Below are 18,315 nucleotides of genomic sequence, written 5' to 3' on the forward strand. Positions count from 1 at the left end.
CAGGTTCCTTGAGGTTGAGCACTAACCTGAAAGTCCTTTACTTTGGGGCCTGGGGAAGAAGCAGATGTGCTTCAGGTCAGGATTCCATGAGGAGCTCGAGTCCTGGGAAGAGGCTCATGGAAGGCCTGAGCCATCTCTTGGGGCCCTCCCTCCCACACACTCCCTTCTGTAACACACGGGGCTTCTCTGTGACGCCCCTTCCCACGTGCTCTGCCTAGCCCATCCACTCCTCCATCAGCTGCACCCAGTGCTCCCTTCTTCCCACCACATCCACTCCCACAGGGCCACCCATGTGAGGGGACATGCAGTGAGGGACACGGGAGGGCCCAGGCTGCGATAGCACATGTCCCAGTGGACACCCGGGGTTTGGGTCCAGCTCTCGTCACTGTGGACATGTGGCATCTTGCTGGGTAGATACCCCGGCTCACCAAAGCTGCACAGAAATGAGGAAGCAGAAGCCCTGAAAACGACCATGAGGGGCCAGGGACCAGAAGGTATTGCTTTGGTTTGGGGATTGCATCTGAGCCTTTGCTCCAGGCAGAGCTGCGAGTGATCCAGGACGGTGTGAGCACTCCTGGGAACTGGCAGGGATGTCTAGGACTTGGAATCTGCCCCGGAAAGACTCGGATTCTTGCTGGCAGATTTGACCGAGGTGGGGTGTACTCTCAGGGCTATTTAATTCAGACACAGATGTTTGCTGCCCTTCAGCGTCTATGGGTGGGGAGGTATGGGGACATCCAGGTGACACAGATCACAGCTTGGGCCATTCTGCTCTCAGGGTCCAACGGGTCCAGGTTGAGGTTTACACACGCACACCCTTTCCCACCAGCACTCCTGCAGAAGCTGAGCCGCTAATGTGTTCTCTGGCAAGCAGGCCTGGAATTCGGGTTGTGCCTTCTTCCCTCTCCCATCTATCTCAGTGGGTAATTAGGAGGACAGACACTTAAAGGAAACAAGGCCGTCTTCCCGGGTAATCTCAGGACTCCATGACTCAGACCCACGCCGGGCACGCTGACACACTCTGTCACTCCCCACTGCATCCCGCTGTGAAAAGGCTCTTTAGTGGTCACTGGGAGTCCGCCACAAGGACACCAATAGGAAATAAGTGTGCTTTGGGGACTCATTGTCCTTAGTCTGTCCTAGTAAACTCCAGCCAGATCGCCCACGAATCGTTGTTAACAGGAGTACAATGGGCCACGGTGAGAGGTGTGGGGTCCAGGGGACAGGGTGGTGGGCCACACTTGCAGGCCTGGGTTCATTTTAGAAAAAGACCCCGAGCATTAAAATGACGGGCCAAGAGACATGTCATCTGAGGAGTCCTAGAGAAGGGGGGACGGCACGTAAGGCTGTGGGTGTCACCTTCCACGCTGAGGGCACCATGTGGCAGCAGGAACAGCCTTCATGTGGCTCCAGAAGGGTCAGCGAGGAGCAGATGGCAGTCAACAGGAAGAATTTTGAGCCCCCGCCTTGTGTTTCCTGAGTGGAATTCATCTGCCCTGGGAGTGGGGGAGCTCCCACCCCAGGGAGCATGTCATCATAGGTGGGGGCTCATCGAGGAGGATGACAGGGGGCCCCTGCACCAGAGGAATGCTGGGCTGAAGGGGCAGGTCAGACAGTCCGTGATTCTGCAAGCTAGGTTTGGGGAAAAGTGTCAGGCCCCCACTTCCTGATTTATCGCTGACAGGAGGCTGTGGAATGATGACTTAGCAGTGAAGGGCTCGTGCTCTGTCACTATTCAGATCGGATGAATCAAACTTGAAGGAGGCCTGGCCACATCTCCCAGAGATGTTTCTCCAAATGGCTTTTCATGTCATAAACTCCATTCTCATCCTTGTTCTCGCCAAGGTACAGCCCCAGCCTGGTCCCTGAGGAGGGAGACACAGCTGCTGTCAGAGTCGAGGTGATGGCTTGAAGCCGGGGTCTCCCTGGGACCGTGGGTTCTGTAAGTCTTGTTGAGTGTCCAGAAGCCCTGGCACATGGCATCACTATTAACTCCGGGCATCACTCCGTATCCTTCTCCTCCTCTAGGCCGTGTTTCTCTTCTCCCCATCTATCTTGATCCACCCCAAGCTCTAAACCCATCTCCAGAAGCCGCCTCACTCTGGGTCTGAAAGGATCACAAACTTCCTATGACCAGACAGAATGCTTCACCCCACTACCGACCCCTGCCTCGGTCTTCCCCAGTGAGACCACCAGCAGCTGGGTATAGAAACGTGAAGTCGTTCCTGGGCCCACTCTCCCTACTTTTCATCGCCCTTCCTATCTAATCCATCACTGAATCCCACTGATTCTCTCTCTAGAACACATGCCATAGCAACCCTTTCTCCCTCTCCTCTGACACCATCTTATTTCAGTGTCCTCTAACCAGTCTCCCTGCTTCCCCCCTTTGTTCCACTTTGAGTCATTCCTTACACAGTGTCCCTCTAAACACACAAGCGGGCATCATTCCCAGCAGAAAATCTGTCAATGGCTTTCTGCTGCATTTAGAGTAATGGGTTCTCCCTGGGGACCCCCAGGGCCTGCAGGGCTGCCCCCTGCCGCTCCCCCTACCTCATCCTCGTGGCCTTCAGATTAAGTCCTGGAACACACCATCTCTTTCCCCAGTCCCTCTGCCTAAAGCATTCTCCCTGGCTCTCCCCCTGGGTGGCATATTGGCTTTTAAACTCTCTCAGAAAGGCTCCCCAAGAGGGTTCCTACCCTGCTGCTCTCCATTATAGCAGTCTAGCCACTCCCTTCCTAGTTCTAATTACAACACACGATGGTTGCATGTACTGGTCTACACTGCCATCATCTGCGAGCGTCTTAAGGGCAATGACCTGGACTGTCTTTCACATCACTTTATGTCCAGTGTCTATCACAGTGTTCGGCACATCGGAGATGGTCCAAACAACTATTTCCTGGATGAATGACTGAGTCTCGCAATCCAATTCTACGTGACAAATATCCTTAATGCAATTCTGTCATGCTGGTGCTACAAGGTCTGATGCTGGTTACCTTGGAGGAGAAAAATTCTGGCCGAGGCTCATCAACCTAAAAAGGTAAACTGAGGCAAAATATGTAAAACAAAAGGGAGTTTATTTGGGAATAAGTTTGAAGATTGCTCCCAGAATACTGAGATTGCCACAGACATGCTCTCCAAGGTCTTAGAATCCTCAAGCAGGCATGCACGCATGCATTTATTTATTTATTTATAAAAGAGAGATTTTTGCAATAGGTCACATACACTCACCAGACAGACAGAGACAGAAAGCAAGAAATCACCTCTCAAGGGGGATGGCCGTGCCACAGTCCCTTCTCCTCCATTCCCCTCGGGATCTTGGGCATGCACGCACACACGCCCGGTGTGAGTTCTAAGCCACTGGGTCCAGGACTCAAATCATGATTGACTATGTAGGAGTCCAGCAAAGTAACCATTATACCATCTGCTGGTCCTCAGGGTTTAGCACAAGCTGACATGAATGACTCCATTTTGATTCTGACTAACTTTCACAGGCTAGACTACCATTCTCCTCTGAGAAAACAGAGTGTACTGCAGGTAAGACATTCCCGCCAAAATATGGTATGGGGTGGGGACCATGACAATGTTCATGGTCAAGGACTGTGAGAAGAAAGATGGTACAAAACTTCGGTGGCTGGATGACTAAGGGCTCTTGACCAATTTTTTTTTTTTTTGGAGAGGTTTTTGCTATAGGGCATGTGTGCTCACCAGACAAAGAGAGACAGAGAGACAGAAAGTGAGAAATCACCCCCCAGAGGGGATGGCCATCCTGCAATCCCTTCTCCATTTTCCTCTCAAGATCTTGGGCACGCGCTCACGCATGCCCGGTGTGAGTTTTAAGCCACTGGGTCCAGGACTCGAGCCATGGTCGACTACATGGGAGTCCAGTGACACAGCCATTATGCTAACTGCTGGTCCCTTGACTAAATACTATAAAGATGAGGGCAAGGGAGAGAAGTCATATCCAGGTATCTGCTTCTGGAAGAAACATCACTCTTGGAAAAAGTTTCCAATTGGATTGGCTTGGAGAGTTCTTCCACCAGGAGCCCTTCGTTCCAAAGTTCCAAATAGCAAGGAGGATCCTGAAAAAACTGCCTCTCCTCTCCTGGGACCAAGGAGCAGGCAGTCTACCAAGAGGGGAGCCTAGGGAGAGGCTCCATGCTTGGCTGGCCTTTCCCAGAGCAGAAGCCTTTCCTGTCTTATACCACAGCATGGGCCTGCACCTACAGAAACTGCCTGTGCTCCCGGACCAGGGTCATGGCAGTGTGACAGGGAGAAACTCACCATACACAACACTGTCCTGAAGCACCATGCAAAGGCAAAATCTAGAAGCTGCAAAGAACTGCCACAGCTCAAGTCTCAGCCGCTCTCCTCAGCAGCACGGCTGGCCAGCCTCGCTGCCCACTGACAAAGCCAGGGATGGCAAAACATGCTCTCCACTCAGCCCCAGCCGCCCTGCGACGAGAATTACAACACTTCGCTCTCGGTAAGCATCGCTCTTGCTTTTTGCAGAGAGGACGGTCCATGTGCACACCCAAGAAGGCTACAGAGCCTCTCTCTCTCTTTGGTCAAAAACTTATTCAAGGGCCAGCTCCATGGCCTATTGGTTAAGGCAGCTGGATGCCACACAGCTGAATGGGCAGTTCAAATCTTGGCCCTGGCATCCTGTAAAACATTCCAGGTGCGTGTGCATGCATGCCTAAAATCCCTACAGGATGAAGAAGTGGAGAAGAAATGGAGAATGCAGCATGCCACACCTGCTGGGGGGTGTTTTCTCCTGCCCCATCTCTGGCTAGCGTGTGCATGCACTAGCAAATTTAAAAAATCCTATTCAAAAGCTTCCAAAGACTTCCAGACAATGACCAGTTAGAGCATTGAGACTGTACTTTTATTATGCAAAGACCTGCAGGATGTAGCTTGCCACAATATGGAGTGGTTAGGTCTTACCCAGATTTGTCAACATACAAAATCATCCCTGCTCCTGCTTTCTCTCTCTCTCTCTCTCTCTCTAATCCCTTCTCCTGCTTTCTTTCTTTCTCTCTCTTTCTCTCTCTCTCTCTCTCTCTGTCTTTTCTTTTCTTTTTTTTTTTTAGAGACAGAGTAGGGCCAGCAGGTGATGTGATGGTTAAAGCACTATACTTCTACATGGCTGTGGCTCAAATCCCAGATCCAGCAGCTTGAAAATCATGTTGGACATGTGTGGTGTGTGCCCAAAATCTCGAGAGAAGAACACAAGAGAAGGGACTGCAGAATGGCCATCCTCCTGGGGGAGATTTCTCATCTTCCCTCTCTGTCTCTCTCTTTCTAGCGAGCACATGTGCCTTATGGCAAAAAATCTTAGAAGAAAAAAGAGAGAGAGAGAGAGAGAGAGAGAGGGTTTTGTGAAGCCCAGGCTGGCCTTGAACTCATGATCCTCCTGCCTTAGAGGTCCTAATAGCTGGGATTACCGGCACATGCCACCTTGCCTGGCTTATCCTCTTCAAGCTCCAAGCTTGCCAAAATTACTACTCTAAGGCCCAGGAGACAGAGGTTTTTAAGAGCCACTTGGCCTTAGGAAACTCTGAGATCAAAATTCACAGCAATCTCAGGCCTGTAGTGGAGAACGAATTGCGAGTGCCTTGGGAGGCATGAAGTGCCACAGTGACACATGAGCTGGTGGCTGGGTTCAAATTGGGTTCCACCACTTCTCAGCTCTGTGACCTGGGACATGTTTCTTAATCTGTGACTCAGTTTATTCCTCTGTAGGGACAGTAACTTTGCCACCGTCACAAGCTGTCGCAAGGAGGAAGACAAATGTGTTCATGTAAAGGGCTTAGAATGGCAACTGGCACGTGCCAGCCTCTGTGAGTGTCGCTGCGATTTTGACTTCATGATCCTGAAGGGGACTTCAGTTACAGGACGGAGACCGCTTCTACTTACATAGCTCCAAGCCCAGCTCATCGGAGGACGACGCTGATTTCCAGGAGCTCCGACTGATGGTTGGCTTGGTCGCCAAACCACGCAAGGGTGTCCCTCTGTGGAGTGGGGAGTGTGGGTTGCTCTCCATCCCCCATCCGCTTGTCTTGCCCTTTGGTCAGACTGGAAACACTGATGCCTGGGGCCCCGTAATTGGTCCTGGTCCTGGGGATGGAGACGACTTGCAGTGCTGATGAGGACAGTCTTTCCTAAACAATAGCTTGTTTTCAGGAACTTGCTTGCAGAGAAAGAGACAAAGATTGTATTTCAGGCCAAGGGCAGGAAGACTTACATAACCTCCGTATCAATGCCACGGATGTGTCTGAAAGATGCTGCAGAAACCAGACAGGGGAGGGATGATCAGGAGTCTGTACTGGGGGCAGAACCTGGCCAGGAGCCACTGCCTCTGTTGGGGAGAAGGCCCTCTGAGGTCTCACCCTGTGTTTGTGGGGCCCCGTCAGGGTGTCTGGGAGGGCACTGGGCAACAAGGAAGGAGAGCTCCTTGAGACTGCAGTGGTGACAGTGCAGCGGCCTAACTGACCCTCCCAGTGTCTGACTGCCAGCTCTGAGTTGCTGCTTGAAGTGAGGTGAGGGCAGTGGTGGGCAGTGCCCCTGCTCCTGCTGGGGCTGCTCCAGGTAATCCAGGGAAATGCGGAGAATCAACATCGTGAGAACAGACTTGAGTTGATTATCCCGGAGACTGGGGAAGGCAGCCACAAAAAAATGTGAGACCGAACATGGCCTTCTTTTGAAGAACAAAGGCAAAAAGAAAATTGGCTCACCAACGAGAATTAAGTGATAACAATGTGCTCAATAGAAATCAGAGTCGGTTCTAAGCCAGCTCACTGAGAAAAATGCAGGATCCTGAAGAGTAAGAGTGAACTACGCGAGACCTCTGAATAGTGCAAATTGAACTTGAAAATGCTTCTGTAAAGTCATTTTTAGTGCTCGTAGAGAGGTGAAGCAAACACAAAGCCCAGGGAGCTGTCTTATCCTCAGGTCGCCCGTGCCTCCTGGGTCTCAGAGGCTCCCTGGAAACCTCTGCCACCTGCCTCCATCCATAGCCAGGGGACAGCCGGGGGCAGCTCCCCTACCAGGCTATGGTCCCTCTGGGCTGTTAAAGTAAAGTATGTTTTCTTCAGGCTCCCAAAGCTAAGGTTGGACTTCGAGACCTCAGTGTAAATCTTTGAGGTCTACACAATTTCCGATGCAGCTGGGCAATGCTAGATGGATGTTGCTCAGCCTGGGTTCCAACCTCAGAGCCCCTCCCCTGCCACGCTCTCTCCTAACCCCTACTGACCAGTGGCATCATTTTTGTTTTGTTTTCCAGAAAAAGCTCATTTCAGCCTGCTGCTCTTCACTGTACTGTAATTCGGTAGGAGTTTGGCAACCAGAGACAAAACTGTCCTGGGTCAAGAACAATGCAGCAGTGACAAAGGAAGGGTCTAGAGCACTTTGGACTGCAGCTAATGACAGATGGCTCACTCGATTGGGGAAGCTGAGTGTTTAACTGAGAGACCACATATAAAGCTCTTCCCTGACATGGTCTTCAATGAGAGGGGTAAGGGAAACCCACAGACGAAGACTCAAGACCCCAGGGTAATAGCTCCTGGTCTTTGGGAAGGGACCCAGCTGGGAGGCTGTGCACCCTCTGATCTGTCAGTGCCTCCACTGATAGAATCCCAACAAATTCAGAGGCCAAGGAACCTGTTAATGCAGCCCCTAGAGATCAGCCTCTCTGGGCAGATGGGCAGAGCAGGCAGAGGGGGTCCGGAGGGACAGATGGAAAATACTCAGCTCAGGGGCACTTCCTAGAGGCCACAGCTTCTTGGTCTTCGGCCAAGAGCAGCCATGACAGGACACAACTTCCTGGCCAATTTCAAAGCTCGCTCATTTCAGCCTGCTGCTCTTCACTGTACTGTAATTCGGTAGGAGTTTGGCAACCAGAGACAAAACTGTCCTGGGTCAAGAACAATGCAGCAGTGACAAAGGAAGGGTCTAGAGCACTTTGGACTGCAGCTAATGACAGATGGCTCACTCGATTGGGGAAGCTGAGTGTTTAACTGAGAGACCACATATAAAGCTCTTCCCTGACATGGTCTTCAATGAGAGGGGTAAGGGAAACCCACAGACGAAGACTCAAGACCCCAGGGTAATAGCTCCTGGTCTTTGGGAAGGGACCCAGCTGGGAGGCTGTGCACCCTCTGATCTGTCAGTGCCTCCACTGATAGAATCCCAACAAATTCAGAGGCCAAGGAACCTGTTAATGCAGCCCCTAGAGATCAGCCTCTCTGGGCAGATGGGCAGAGCAGGCAGAGGGGGTCCGGAGGGACAGATGGAAAATACTCAGCTCAGGGGCACTTCCTAGAGGCCACAGCTTCTTGGTCTTCGGCCAAGAGCAGCCATGACAGGACACAACTTCCTGGCCAATTTCAAAGCTCTGCTCACTGCTGGGAATGCATGTTTGAACAAAGCCTTTATTCTCTATTCCAACAGCACGGCTGGAATTGAAAATGCTTCATTTTCAAGACTGGCTGCTTTTGATCTGTCTAACCTGGAACTTAACATTTTGGAGTCAAATAGAATTATTTAAACAAAGCATTTCAGTGACAAGCACAAAATTATTTTTTTTCTTCCCATTTTCCCCTCCCCTCAAACCATACCACACCCTCCCCCAGCTCAGCTCTGTTCTGCTTCACCAGCTGGTGTCTCTGTCTAGGTTCACTGGTGCCCTGGCCGTGGAGGGGCTCCTTTGCCTCAGACTAGCCTGGAGCCACAGCTACTGCACAAGCAGTGCATCCCGCCTGTGACTTCTGCTTCCTGGTTGAGTGGAACCCTGTGCTGTCATCCAGTTTTCTTCGTTCAGTATACTTGTCTTCATTTTTCTCCCTTACCTTCAACCCACTTGTGTTCTGCTCCAAGTTGAAGCCCTTCTCTGATAGCATCATCTGTTCTCCTCAGCCCAACTTGTCCCCGCTCCAAGCCTGCATTTATCTCTGGGTGTATCTCTCCAGCCTTGACCGATGTGTCACTCAAGTCAGAGTGGCCATCAGGATTTGTGTTCCTTGGAAATACTACCTGCTCTTCACTGCCTCAGACAGTGTGCCTTCTGGGTATAGGAGGTGTCAGTTGTTGACATCGATGCCATGGAGTTGGCCTACTAGTCACTGAAAGCCAATCTGAAGTGGAAAAGTTATTTTTCCACGTCCGTGAGAGCAAATGGAGAAAAAAGGGCCATATAACCCCAGACATTAAAGTGGCACATCAGCTGAAAAGCAAAACTCCAAGTGTGAGCTGGTCCAAGTGTGTTTCATCCAAATAAATAACAAATAAAAATAATATGGAAATTATCTCTAGAAAGAGTGAATTAAATTTCCATCAAAATAATTCTATAAAAATAAAATGAAGTTTTAGATGGAGAAGAGTTAACAGAACACTTATGGTGGGAAAGACGGCTCACCTTGTCTGAGGTCGGCTGGGAAAAGGGGCAGATGCACTATTTTGTTATAAAATGACTTCGCCTTTGGGAACCAGCAGTTAGCGTAATGGCTATGTCACTGGACTCCCATGTAGTCGACCTTGGTTCGCATCCCAGACCCGGTGGCTTAAAACTCACGCCAGGCATGTGTGCGTGCGTGCCCAAGATCCCAAGAGGAGAATGGAGGAGAAGGGATTGTGGCGTGACCATCCCCCCTGGGGGGTGATTTCTTGCTTTCTATCTCCCTGTCTCTCTCTGTCTGTCTGGCGAGCGCACACACCCTATAGCAAAAACCTCTCCAAAAAAAAAAAGAAAGAAAAAAAAATGACTTCACCTTTTAATTAGTGGTTAGTGCTAGGCCTCTGTGCAAGCTTATTAAGCAGAATCCCTAATTTAAGGCCAAGGGAAATGTGGATGATCCTCAATTTATCAAGAGAATTTTCTAACCCTTAAAGACAGTATCACTGTGAAAGTAAGAGCATTTTGAATGTAGGGAATCTTCCATTTTCAGGCCCAGGGTAGGGCAGAACCAAACCTACAGTCTTGGTTGGCTCTCCTGAAAGGAGACCAGAAGCTGCTCCCACCAGGCACTAGAGGTCTCCTCTTTCCTGCTGGAGGTGACAGGATCGTGGTTCCCACCTCTGCCTCTAAGAGGACCACAAGGGAGAGAAATCTCCATGTAGGGAATGAGGTCAGGATGTTCCTCGGCTGAACAAAACACACTCCTCCCAGACAGACTCACTACACCCTGTGAGGAATCTCAAAGCGCCAAAGATGGTTTATGGGCCCCCAATACAACTAGAAATAATCACTGAGAAGGGAGAAGGACCGTAAAGAAGCTATGTCAACTCCAGTTATAAAAATAAGATCCAGATGGGCAGCAGGTATTGTGGTGGTTGAGGCACTGGAGCTCACATAGCTGACTGCATGGTTAGAGTTCTGCACCTGGTGGCTTGAAAAATCACACCAGGTGCATGTACATGCATGCCCCAAATCCTGAGGAGAATGAAGGAAAAGGGACTGTGGTGTAGCCATCCCCCTTGCAGGGGTGATTTCTCCCTTTCTCTCTGTCTCTCCCGTGAGTAAATGCACTCTAGAGAAAAAAAAAATCCAGATAATTTATAAAGATACACTGTGGCTGGCAGGTTCCCTCGAGTGAAGCACAGTGAAGGTACTAAGGAAATACTGGCAGAACCACTCGGCCGGCAGCAACGGAAGCCAGTGTTCTCATTCAGAACTGCACGTGTCTTCTAAATTAGTTTAAGAAGTACAAGTGCAGGGACCACCTTTAGCCACCATATATATTTACACGCAACGAGTACATGTTGCATAGAAATACAACATGCAGCTGGTCAGGAGGGGGCGTTCTGGAGGTCTGACAGTCCCACGGGGATTGAATGAATCTAGGTCACTACTTTACAAAGGTAAAGGCAAATGCAAACTGTTCCTTTAGAATTTGTGTAGGAAGCCAAGGCAAGCATCCATCGCCCAATTTGACCTTGAAAGACAAACTTATTTACCCAGATGGAAAGCAGTTATGTATAACGCTAAGAGTCATGATGCATTTCCCTGGTATCCAGCCTCTGACCTTCCGCAGAGAGGTGTGCTTACCACTGCAGTAACAGACCATGCTCGTAATTTGCACAAGGACTTATAGGACCTCATCTACCCCTTGTTAACATAAAAATTAACGTGCATAGTAACATCTTGGTTTTTTGTTTGTTTGTTTTTCTGTTTTTTTTTTTATTGATTTCATCAATACATTGAGAATTTAGCAGCAAGTTAATGGCAAGCAGTTATAAAATCTATTTTTTTAACATTTAAAGTTAAGTTGTCTTAAACAATCTATAGCAACCTAAAATCACAAGAACATGTGTAATGATGAAGCACTTCTGCTGTAATGCCTATGGCAAGTTTATTAGTAATTTTATAACAAAGTCTTCTAGTGCAAAGTGCACATAATTATTTGAAACCTCCATTGCCATATTTGGCCTCTTGTTCTCCCCATAAATAATTGCGCCTAAATATAAGAACTGGAAGTAAAACAGAGCAAGTGTGCTCACGGCTTTGCAAAGAAGGCATCTGCCCCTCAGCAACCCTTGCATACAGCCTGAGGTGGTTTCTCTGCAACCTGCCATCAAGCCTGCTGGTGGCTTCCTTTAATACCATGTGTGGTTCATGCTGTTTTGCAGATAACTAGCTTCAATTGTAACTGGTACAAATACATGGCAGGGCTCAACGGCGCTAAAAGGCTACAAGCGAGATACAGTGCTGTTCTTCCCCTCATATCCCCTCATTTTAGCACTAGAAAGAGCAGCTTTGTTTTATACCGTGCGGCGCAGGAGGGAACCTTAGAGTTTCTTTTTGGCTCTAGACAGGGCAGTGGATTTAGCAACGTATTTGGCTGTTACTGTTTGGCTTGGAGTCACAGTGGTTTTCTCTACTTCTCCCTTGATTTCAACTGGGAAGAACTTGCTAAATGTGGAACAGCCCATGTCAAAGTTGTCCACATCTGTCTTCTTACTGGCCGTAGACGATTTCTTTTCATCAGCAGTAGACTACAAGTAAAGGAAGAGGCCTGGTTAATTTTCAGACACAAACCAGCATACATCCGTTCAAAGAAGCAAGAAACTACGAAGTTGTCCAGGACTTGCTCCTTGGAGCACTCTCTAGCTACCAGATACGAACTGAACCAGGAACATTGTAAAATCCTCATTAAATGCCAAAGAAAGCTCCTTTAGCACATTCAAGCTATCTACATTGTCTAGTGTTGTTGTGGGGTAACAACAACACTAAATTTTAAAACCTTGGCCATGTAAAATGAAAGTAAACGTATGGTAATATTGCACAAGGAGGTCCCCGTGGATATAACTGTACTCATTTCACTTCGTCTTTACAGATTTTTCTTTCTTTCTTTCTTTCTTTCTTTCTTTCTTTCTTTCTTTCTTTCTTTCTTTCTTTCTAGAGATATTTTTGCTATTGGGCATGTGTGCTTTCTAGAAAGACAGAGAGACAGAAAACAAGAAATCACCCCCTGAGAGGGGATGGCCACACCACAATCCCTAATCCTCCAATCTCCTCTCAGGATTTTGGGCACACACACCCAGCATGAGGTTTAAGCTGCCGGGTCCAGGACTCGAACCGTGGTTGACTACATGGGAGTCCAGCAACATAACCATTATGCCATCTCCTGGTCCCCACCTTTACAGATTTCTAGACAAGTTTTAACATTTGTCTGGGTACCCTGACAAGTATATCATGATAATTCTTTCTAACCTGGGTGTAAAGTGGCTCTGTGGTCTATTCTCACAGTCCCACCACTCTCTACCTTAATTCTAGGGTCTGGCTTTCAATCCCAGCCACACCACAGGGCAGGTCTGTAGATCTCTTTGTGTCTCTGTTCCTCACAATTACAAGGCAGAAATCACATTTGTAACGTTTACTACGAGGCACACAAGAATGAACAGAGGGGTGGTCATGAAAGTGCTTCATGAGCTATAAAATACAAAACAAAGTAGAAAGGATTTTGACAGGCAACTTTATTTTCTCAAGTCACCTCAATCCACAGTATAGGAGCAAATAGTTTCAAATCCTGCTGTCATGAGGGAAGCAGAATCCATTTTGACCTTAGGTTCATTTTTAAAGTGATCAATTTTAATTAAATGAAGCTGAGCATAGAGTTCTAAAAGAGCAGAGCATGTCTCAAAAGACCTACAAAGCAGGACAGGGGCCAAGGAATGGGGCTTCAAGCACTATTTACACAGAAAGACCTGAGAGGGCTGACAAGGGTAATCACCTGGTTAACTGAAAGAGCACATGTGAGCTAACAATCAGGACAAGAATTTTCAAAGAATGAGAGAAGATGACATGTAAAGCAAAGCAAATGAATCTGGTGTGTTCTTTGATAATCCACACTCATAGGCTCCAGTGACTGTGGTTTTACACAGAGTAGCTGGCACTTCATATTTTCCAATGAATGCATGACTTTTGAGGACTGCAGTAAAACTTTGGGTCATTTACATTTTTTGGTACCCGTACTTCAAAAGAAAGAAAATCTATCTGATGTTTCCTTACAACAGGCATCCCTTAAATGTGTGCCTCTTCAGAACATCACTCTTGTCTGGCCTTGTGACAGTATGCTAATTCTTGAGCAGATAACACTCAAAAAGCATTTTGTACCTTGCAAAATTAATTTGTATAGATTTTGAAAGGTAAAAAGAAAATTTCTAGTTGCTTCACTGTGCATTCTTTTGAGAAGCAGAAAATATTTAAATTTCTTTAGAATTTATTAATGTGAGTTGAATCCTCTCACTGAATACTCATGCTCGACAACAGAATGAGGACAGGACACTCTGGCATCTGTTCTAGCATCTGGCTGGGGCCAAATTGCTTTGTCTAGCACAGTTCTGCTCTCTAAGACATGGAACCTACCTGGGACATTTCGATTCATAAAATTTAAGTAACTTTCCCTGCACATCCCATTTAAAGGTGAATCTAAATGTAATGTTCTATTTGACATTTCTACTTGGACTTTAAGCTATCATTCAGGTAGGTGAGGAAATGTTTTCTAACATGCCCACTGCAACTAATATTCTACAAACTAGAGATTCATTTTCTTTCTGATGTGCTTATGTTTACATCTGGCTTAACATTCCCATTCTTCTTCAGTGTTCTGTTTGTTAATACACTCCAGTCACTGACGTAGATTCAGAAGTTGCAGCCACCAGGAAGAAGTACTCAGAAATAGTCTCTATGTGTAGGATTTGAGGTATAGATCTTTTTGTTTCTCCTTTCAAAATAAATAAATAAAGGCTCTGGCATTTTCTTCTTGGATACTGTATTTTAAGATAATTCTCAAAATTATAAGGACCAGCAGTTGGTGTAATGGCTATGTCGCTGGACTCCCATGTAGTCAACTGTGGTTCAAGTCCCAGACCCAGTGGCTTAAACTCATGCCGGGCAAGTGGGTGTGTGCCCAAGATCCCGAGAGGAGAATAAAGGAGAAGGGACTGCAGCGTGGCCACCTGCCCGGGGAGTGATTTCTTGCTTTCTGTTTCTCTATCTCTCTCTGTCTTTCTGGTGAGCGCACATGCCCTATAGCAAAAAAAAAAAAAAAAAAAAAAACTCTACAAAAAAAAAAAAAGGAGGCATCACACTATCCAATTTCAAAATATGCTACAAAGTTATTGTAATCAAATTGGCATAGTACTGGCATAAAGACAGACAAAAAAAATAGGTGATAGGAAGATTAAATGAGACATCATATGTAATAGAGAGTCCAGCACAAAACTAGCGTTCAATGATTGTTGAATACAAAAGTGGGACGATGATATGTCTCATATCAAAGAAAGATCTACCTTAAAATTCCAGTGGCTAGATCCTATTCTGAGAGGTCTTTTTGTAAACAATTATTTCATGTTTATTGTTTTCTAAGTATCATGTGTTCACAGTCCTAAAAGTCAGAGTATTCTAAGGATCAAATGAGAAACAGCAGTTCTTCCCCACCTATCCCTATGATTATTCACTATTCCTCAGAGGAATTAACTTTTAATGTTTAGCCATTCCTCCTAGTAGTTTCCATTCATATTTTGTGGGTGACGCCCAAGCCCCAAAAAAAAAAAAAAAAAAAAAAAAAAAAAAAAAAAAAAAAAAAACCTCTCCAAAAAAAAATTATAAAAATAGAAGGAAAAAAGACTCTAAACCAAAATATTCCTTTGGTATAAATACATGATATTTCTGGTTCGTTCTGTAATAAGATGAGCCATAAATATTCCTCAGCCACATTTATTTCTAATTTTAGTAATTTTATTTATTTTTTTGGAGAGATTTTTGCTATTTTTCCTATGCTATAGGAAGTACATTTAGAAGTGGAATCACTGGGTAAAAAGGTATATGGATTTATAATGTTGAAAGATATTACCATATTGCCTTCTACTGCAATTTTATCAACTTACACTCTTACCAGCAGTACCTGTTTTTTTTATTTCCTTGTTAATTTGGTGTTTAACACATGTTAAAATTACTGAAGTCTACCATATACTTTTTATTTTTAGGTTTCTTAGTCATAGGGCATATGTGCTCACTAAAGACAAAGACAGAGAGAGAGAGAAATCACGCCCCAGTGGGGAAGCAATGCCACAATCCCTTCTCTTCCATTCTCTTCTCAAGATTTTAGGCACACATGTATACTCACCCAGTGTCATTTTCTTTTCTTTTTTTTTGGAGAGATTTTTCGCTATAGGGCGCGTGCACTCGCCAGACAGACAGAGAGAGACAGAGAGACAGAAAGCGAGAAATCAGCCCCCAGAGGGGATGATCACGCCGCAATCCCTTCTCCTCCATTCTCCTCTCGGGATCTTGGGCACGCACGCACATGCGCCAGGCATGAGTTTTAAGCCACCGGGTCCAGGACGCAAACCGCGGTCGACTACGTGGGAGTCCAGCGACATAGCTATCACGCTAACTGCTGGTTCCCGCCCAGTGTCATTTTCAAGCTGCCAGGTCTGAGACTTGAACCCTGGTCAGCCATGAGGGAGTCCAGCACCTTAACCACCATGCCACCTGCTGGTACCACAGTCCACCATATTCTAACTGTGCTCAAAATCAGCTTAAAATTGGCTTCACTGAAACAAATTACAGTATCTGTTCCTTCACTTCCTAATACTATCAATGTAAATCTACTTACCTTTATGCAAATATTTTCTGCAAATGTTTAGAAATGTCTGAGTATATGGCTTACTGTGAGAAATACTGTGTACCTTACCATTCATTTCTCTATGCTAATTTGCAGTTGTATTAAGTTTAGGATACCATTGTTTAGTAGGAAGAATCTTAATCATGTCTCTGAAGAATTCTCTCTTAAATAACCCCTCACTTAAATCATTCTCTGATGCTAACAGAACATGGGTGCAGAACGGCCACCGTGGGCCATGCACTTTGGGTTGAGCTGTTGTTTTCCTCACAAAGAGACAAGCCTCTCCTCGTGGAACATAAGTGGCCAAGGAAAATTTCAGCTTCCAGGCTTTCAAGGAAAATGAACAAATCTTAATTTTTCAGAGATTTATTTTATTAGGTTATCGATTATCTAAGTTTTAAGTTTCCCCCTTTCCTCTTGCATAGCTGGTGAGATTCCTCAGGGATCTATGCTATCATTGCTGCAATTTTACAGTTTTATAGGTAACAGGACCAGGAAATGAAAAGCGAAATTGCCAAGGCTGTAAGATCTTCCAGGTCATGAATGGCAAACAGAACGTGATAAGCTCCCACAAGACTGTACAAGGGCAAGAACGATGACAGGGACTTTCAATACTCAGTTTCAAGAGGAAAGATTCTAAATGATCATTATTGAGTTGGCTGGCCATCTACATACCAATCTGAGAGGATCTAAAAATCATTATAGATTGTTCTCTGAATATACTGGTCTAATAGACCACTGCTCAGTGGTCAAGAAAATCTGACTATCATCAGAAAGCACCTTAGAAATCAAAGGAATTCTTTTATCCTTCCATAAAATCATGATGAACTCATACCTGAAATGGTGCAACCAGCTTGAACAAATATAAAAGGACCAGAGAAGGTTTACAGACAGGCTACTAATATGATTAAGGAGTGGAGGTTTCTCTATAAGACAGCTTTTCAATCTAAAAAAATAATAACAAGGCTTAAGAAGATATATATAATCAAAATCTATAGAATGAAGAAGGGGACAGTGCTGTGGAGCTAGACGACCTCTCTGAAGCTGCAATCAGTCAAGATGGTTAACCAGGGGCTAGGCCTAGCAGCAGTTCATTTGTTCTTCATCTTGGACAAATTCTTACCATTTGGGACAGTTGAAGAATAGTCACTCCTACTGGAGGCAGCATGATGGAAAAGATGACCTTAAAAGGGTCCCTCTAGTTCTACCTTTCTGTAATTCAGTGCCCTTGGACTGATTTCTCCAGCTCATATTATTAATCTTGAAAAGGGGGCTCCATGTGTGCAAGGGGAGATATGTAACAAGAAAATTGGGCTAAACATACATATTGCATTATTCACTAGTATAACTTTAACCTGATGAACTTATCTGGTGATAATGGATGCAAAACCTGTAAGCTCTAGGCATATCCCTGCAAGTTAATACCAGTTCATGATTACTAGAAACTGTTACCATTTTTCTGAATTTTGAGTAAAATACATGCTATTTAAGTAAGTGGTTTATCACCATAGCAACCATTTCTAGAGTCACACATCCAAATTATAGGCCTGCACAAGGTCCAAATGAAAAAATTCCGATACAAGTTGTCTGCTATAGTTTTGCTTGCTGTGGTCACCCCCCTTCTCTCACATTCCTATGGTTTTTGGGAGGAGGAAGAAAGGAAAAGAAAATCAATGGGGAGAAGAGAAATTAGCATTCCACTATATAGCCTTTTTTTTAAAAAAAAAATAAGATTACCCACATAAAAATATGAGTCTTGAATGGAGTTAATGAAAATAGAATCTAACTTGCAAATGAGAGAAATACATAAATATCTTTTCTCTGTAACTAAGGTATAATTTACATACAGTAGACTACATAAATCTCAAGTTTGATGAATTCTGAAAAATGAATAGACCTATATAAGCAACACCATAATCAATAAATAGAACAATTCCCTTCAAATTAACCTCTCATATTGGGGTCGCAGCTATTCTGATTTCTTTTTCAATGTAAATTAGTTTTGCCTTTTCTAAAACTTTATATAAATGAAAAAGAGTACAGTATGAATTATTCTATATCTGACATCTTTTGCTTAACATTTTCAATTAAAATTTTTATTGAACTATTTTTAGGTTCTCATGCTAGTGAAACAGATTTTTAATATTCATCCATGTATCAGTAATTAATTCTTTTTTTTCTTGTCAGGTA

At 45.4% G+C, this 18,315-nt stretch overlaps 1 protein-coding gene across 2 annotated transcripts in view; it reads right to left on the reverse strand.

Annotated features, from left to right (window-relative positions):
- Positions 1 to 11,198: 11,198 nt before the first annotated feature.
- Positions 11,199 to 18,315, reverse strand: part of STK33 (serine/threonine kinase 33) — a 190,546-nt gene continuing 183,429 nt past the window's right edge. For both annotated transcript variants that reach the window (XM_006162900.2, XM_006162901.2), the window contains one exon: positions 11,199 to 11,989. In XM_006162900.2, the coding sequence (XP_006162962.1) occupies positions 11,783 to 11,989 (207 nt within the window). In that variant the 3' untranslated portion in view covers positions 11,199 to 11,782. The remainder of the gene's footprint in view (positions 11,990 to 18,315) is intronic.

This window comes from Tupaia chinensis, unplaced genomic scaffold, assembly GCF_000334495.1.
Source record: "Tupaia chinensis unplaced genomic scaffold, TupChi_1.0 Scaffold141165_1, whole genome shotgun sequence".
Taxonomy (NCBI): Eukaryota; Metazoa; Chordata; class Mammalia; order Scandentia; family Tupaiidae; genus Tupaia; species Tupaia belangeri.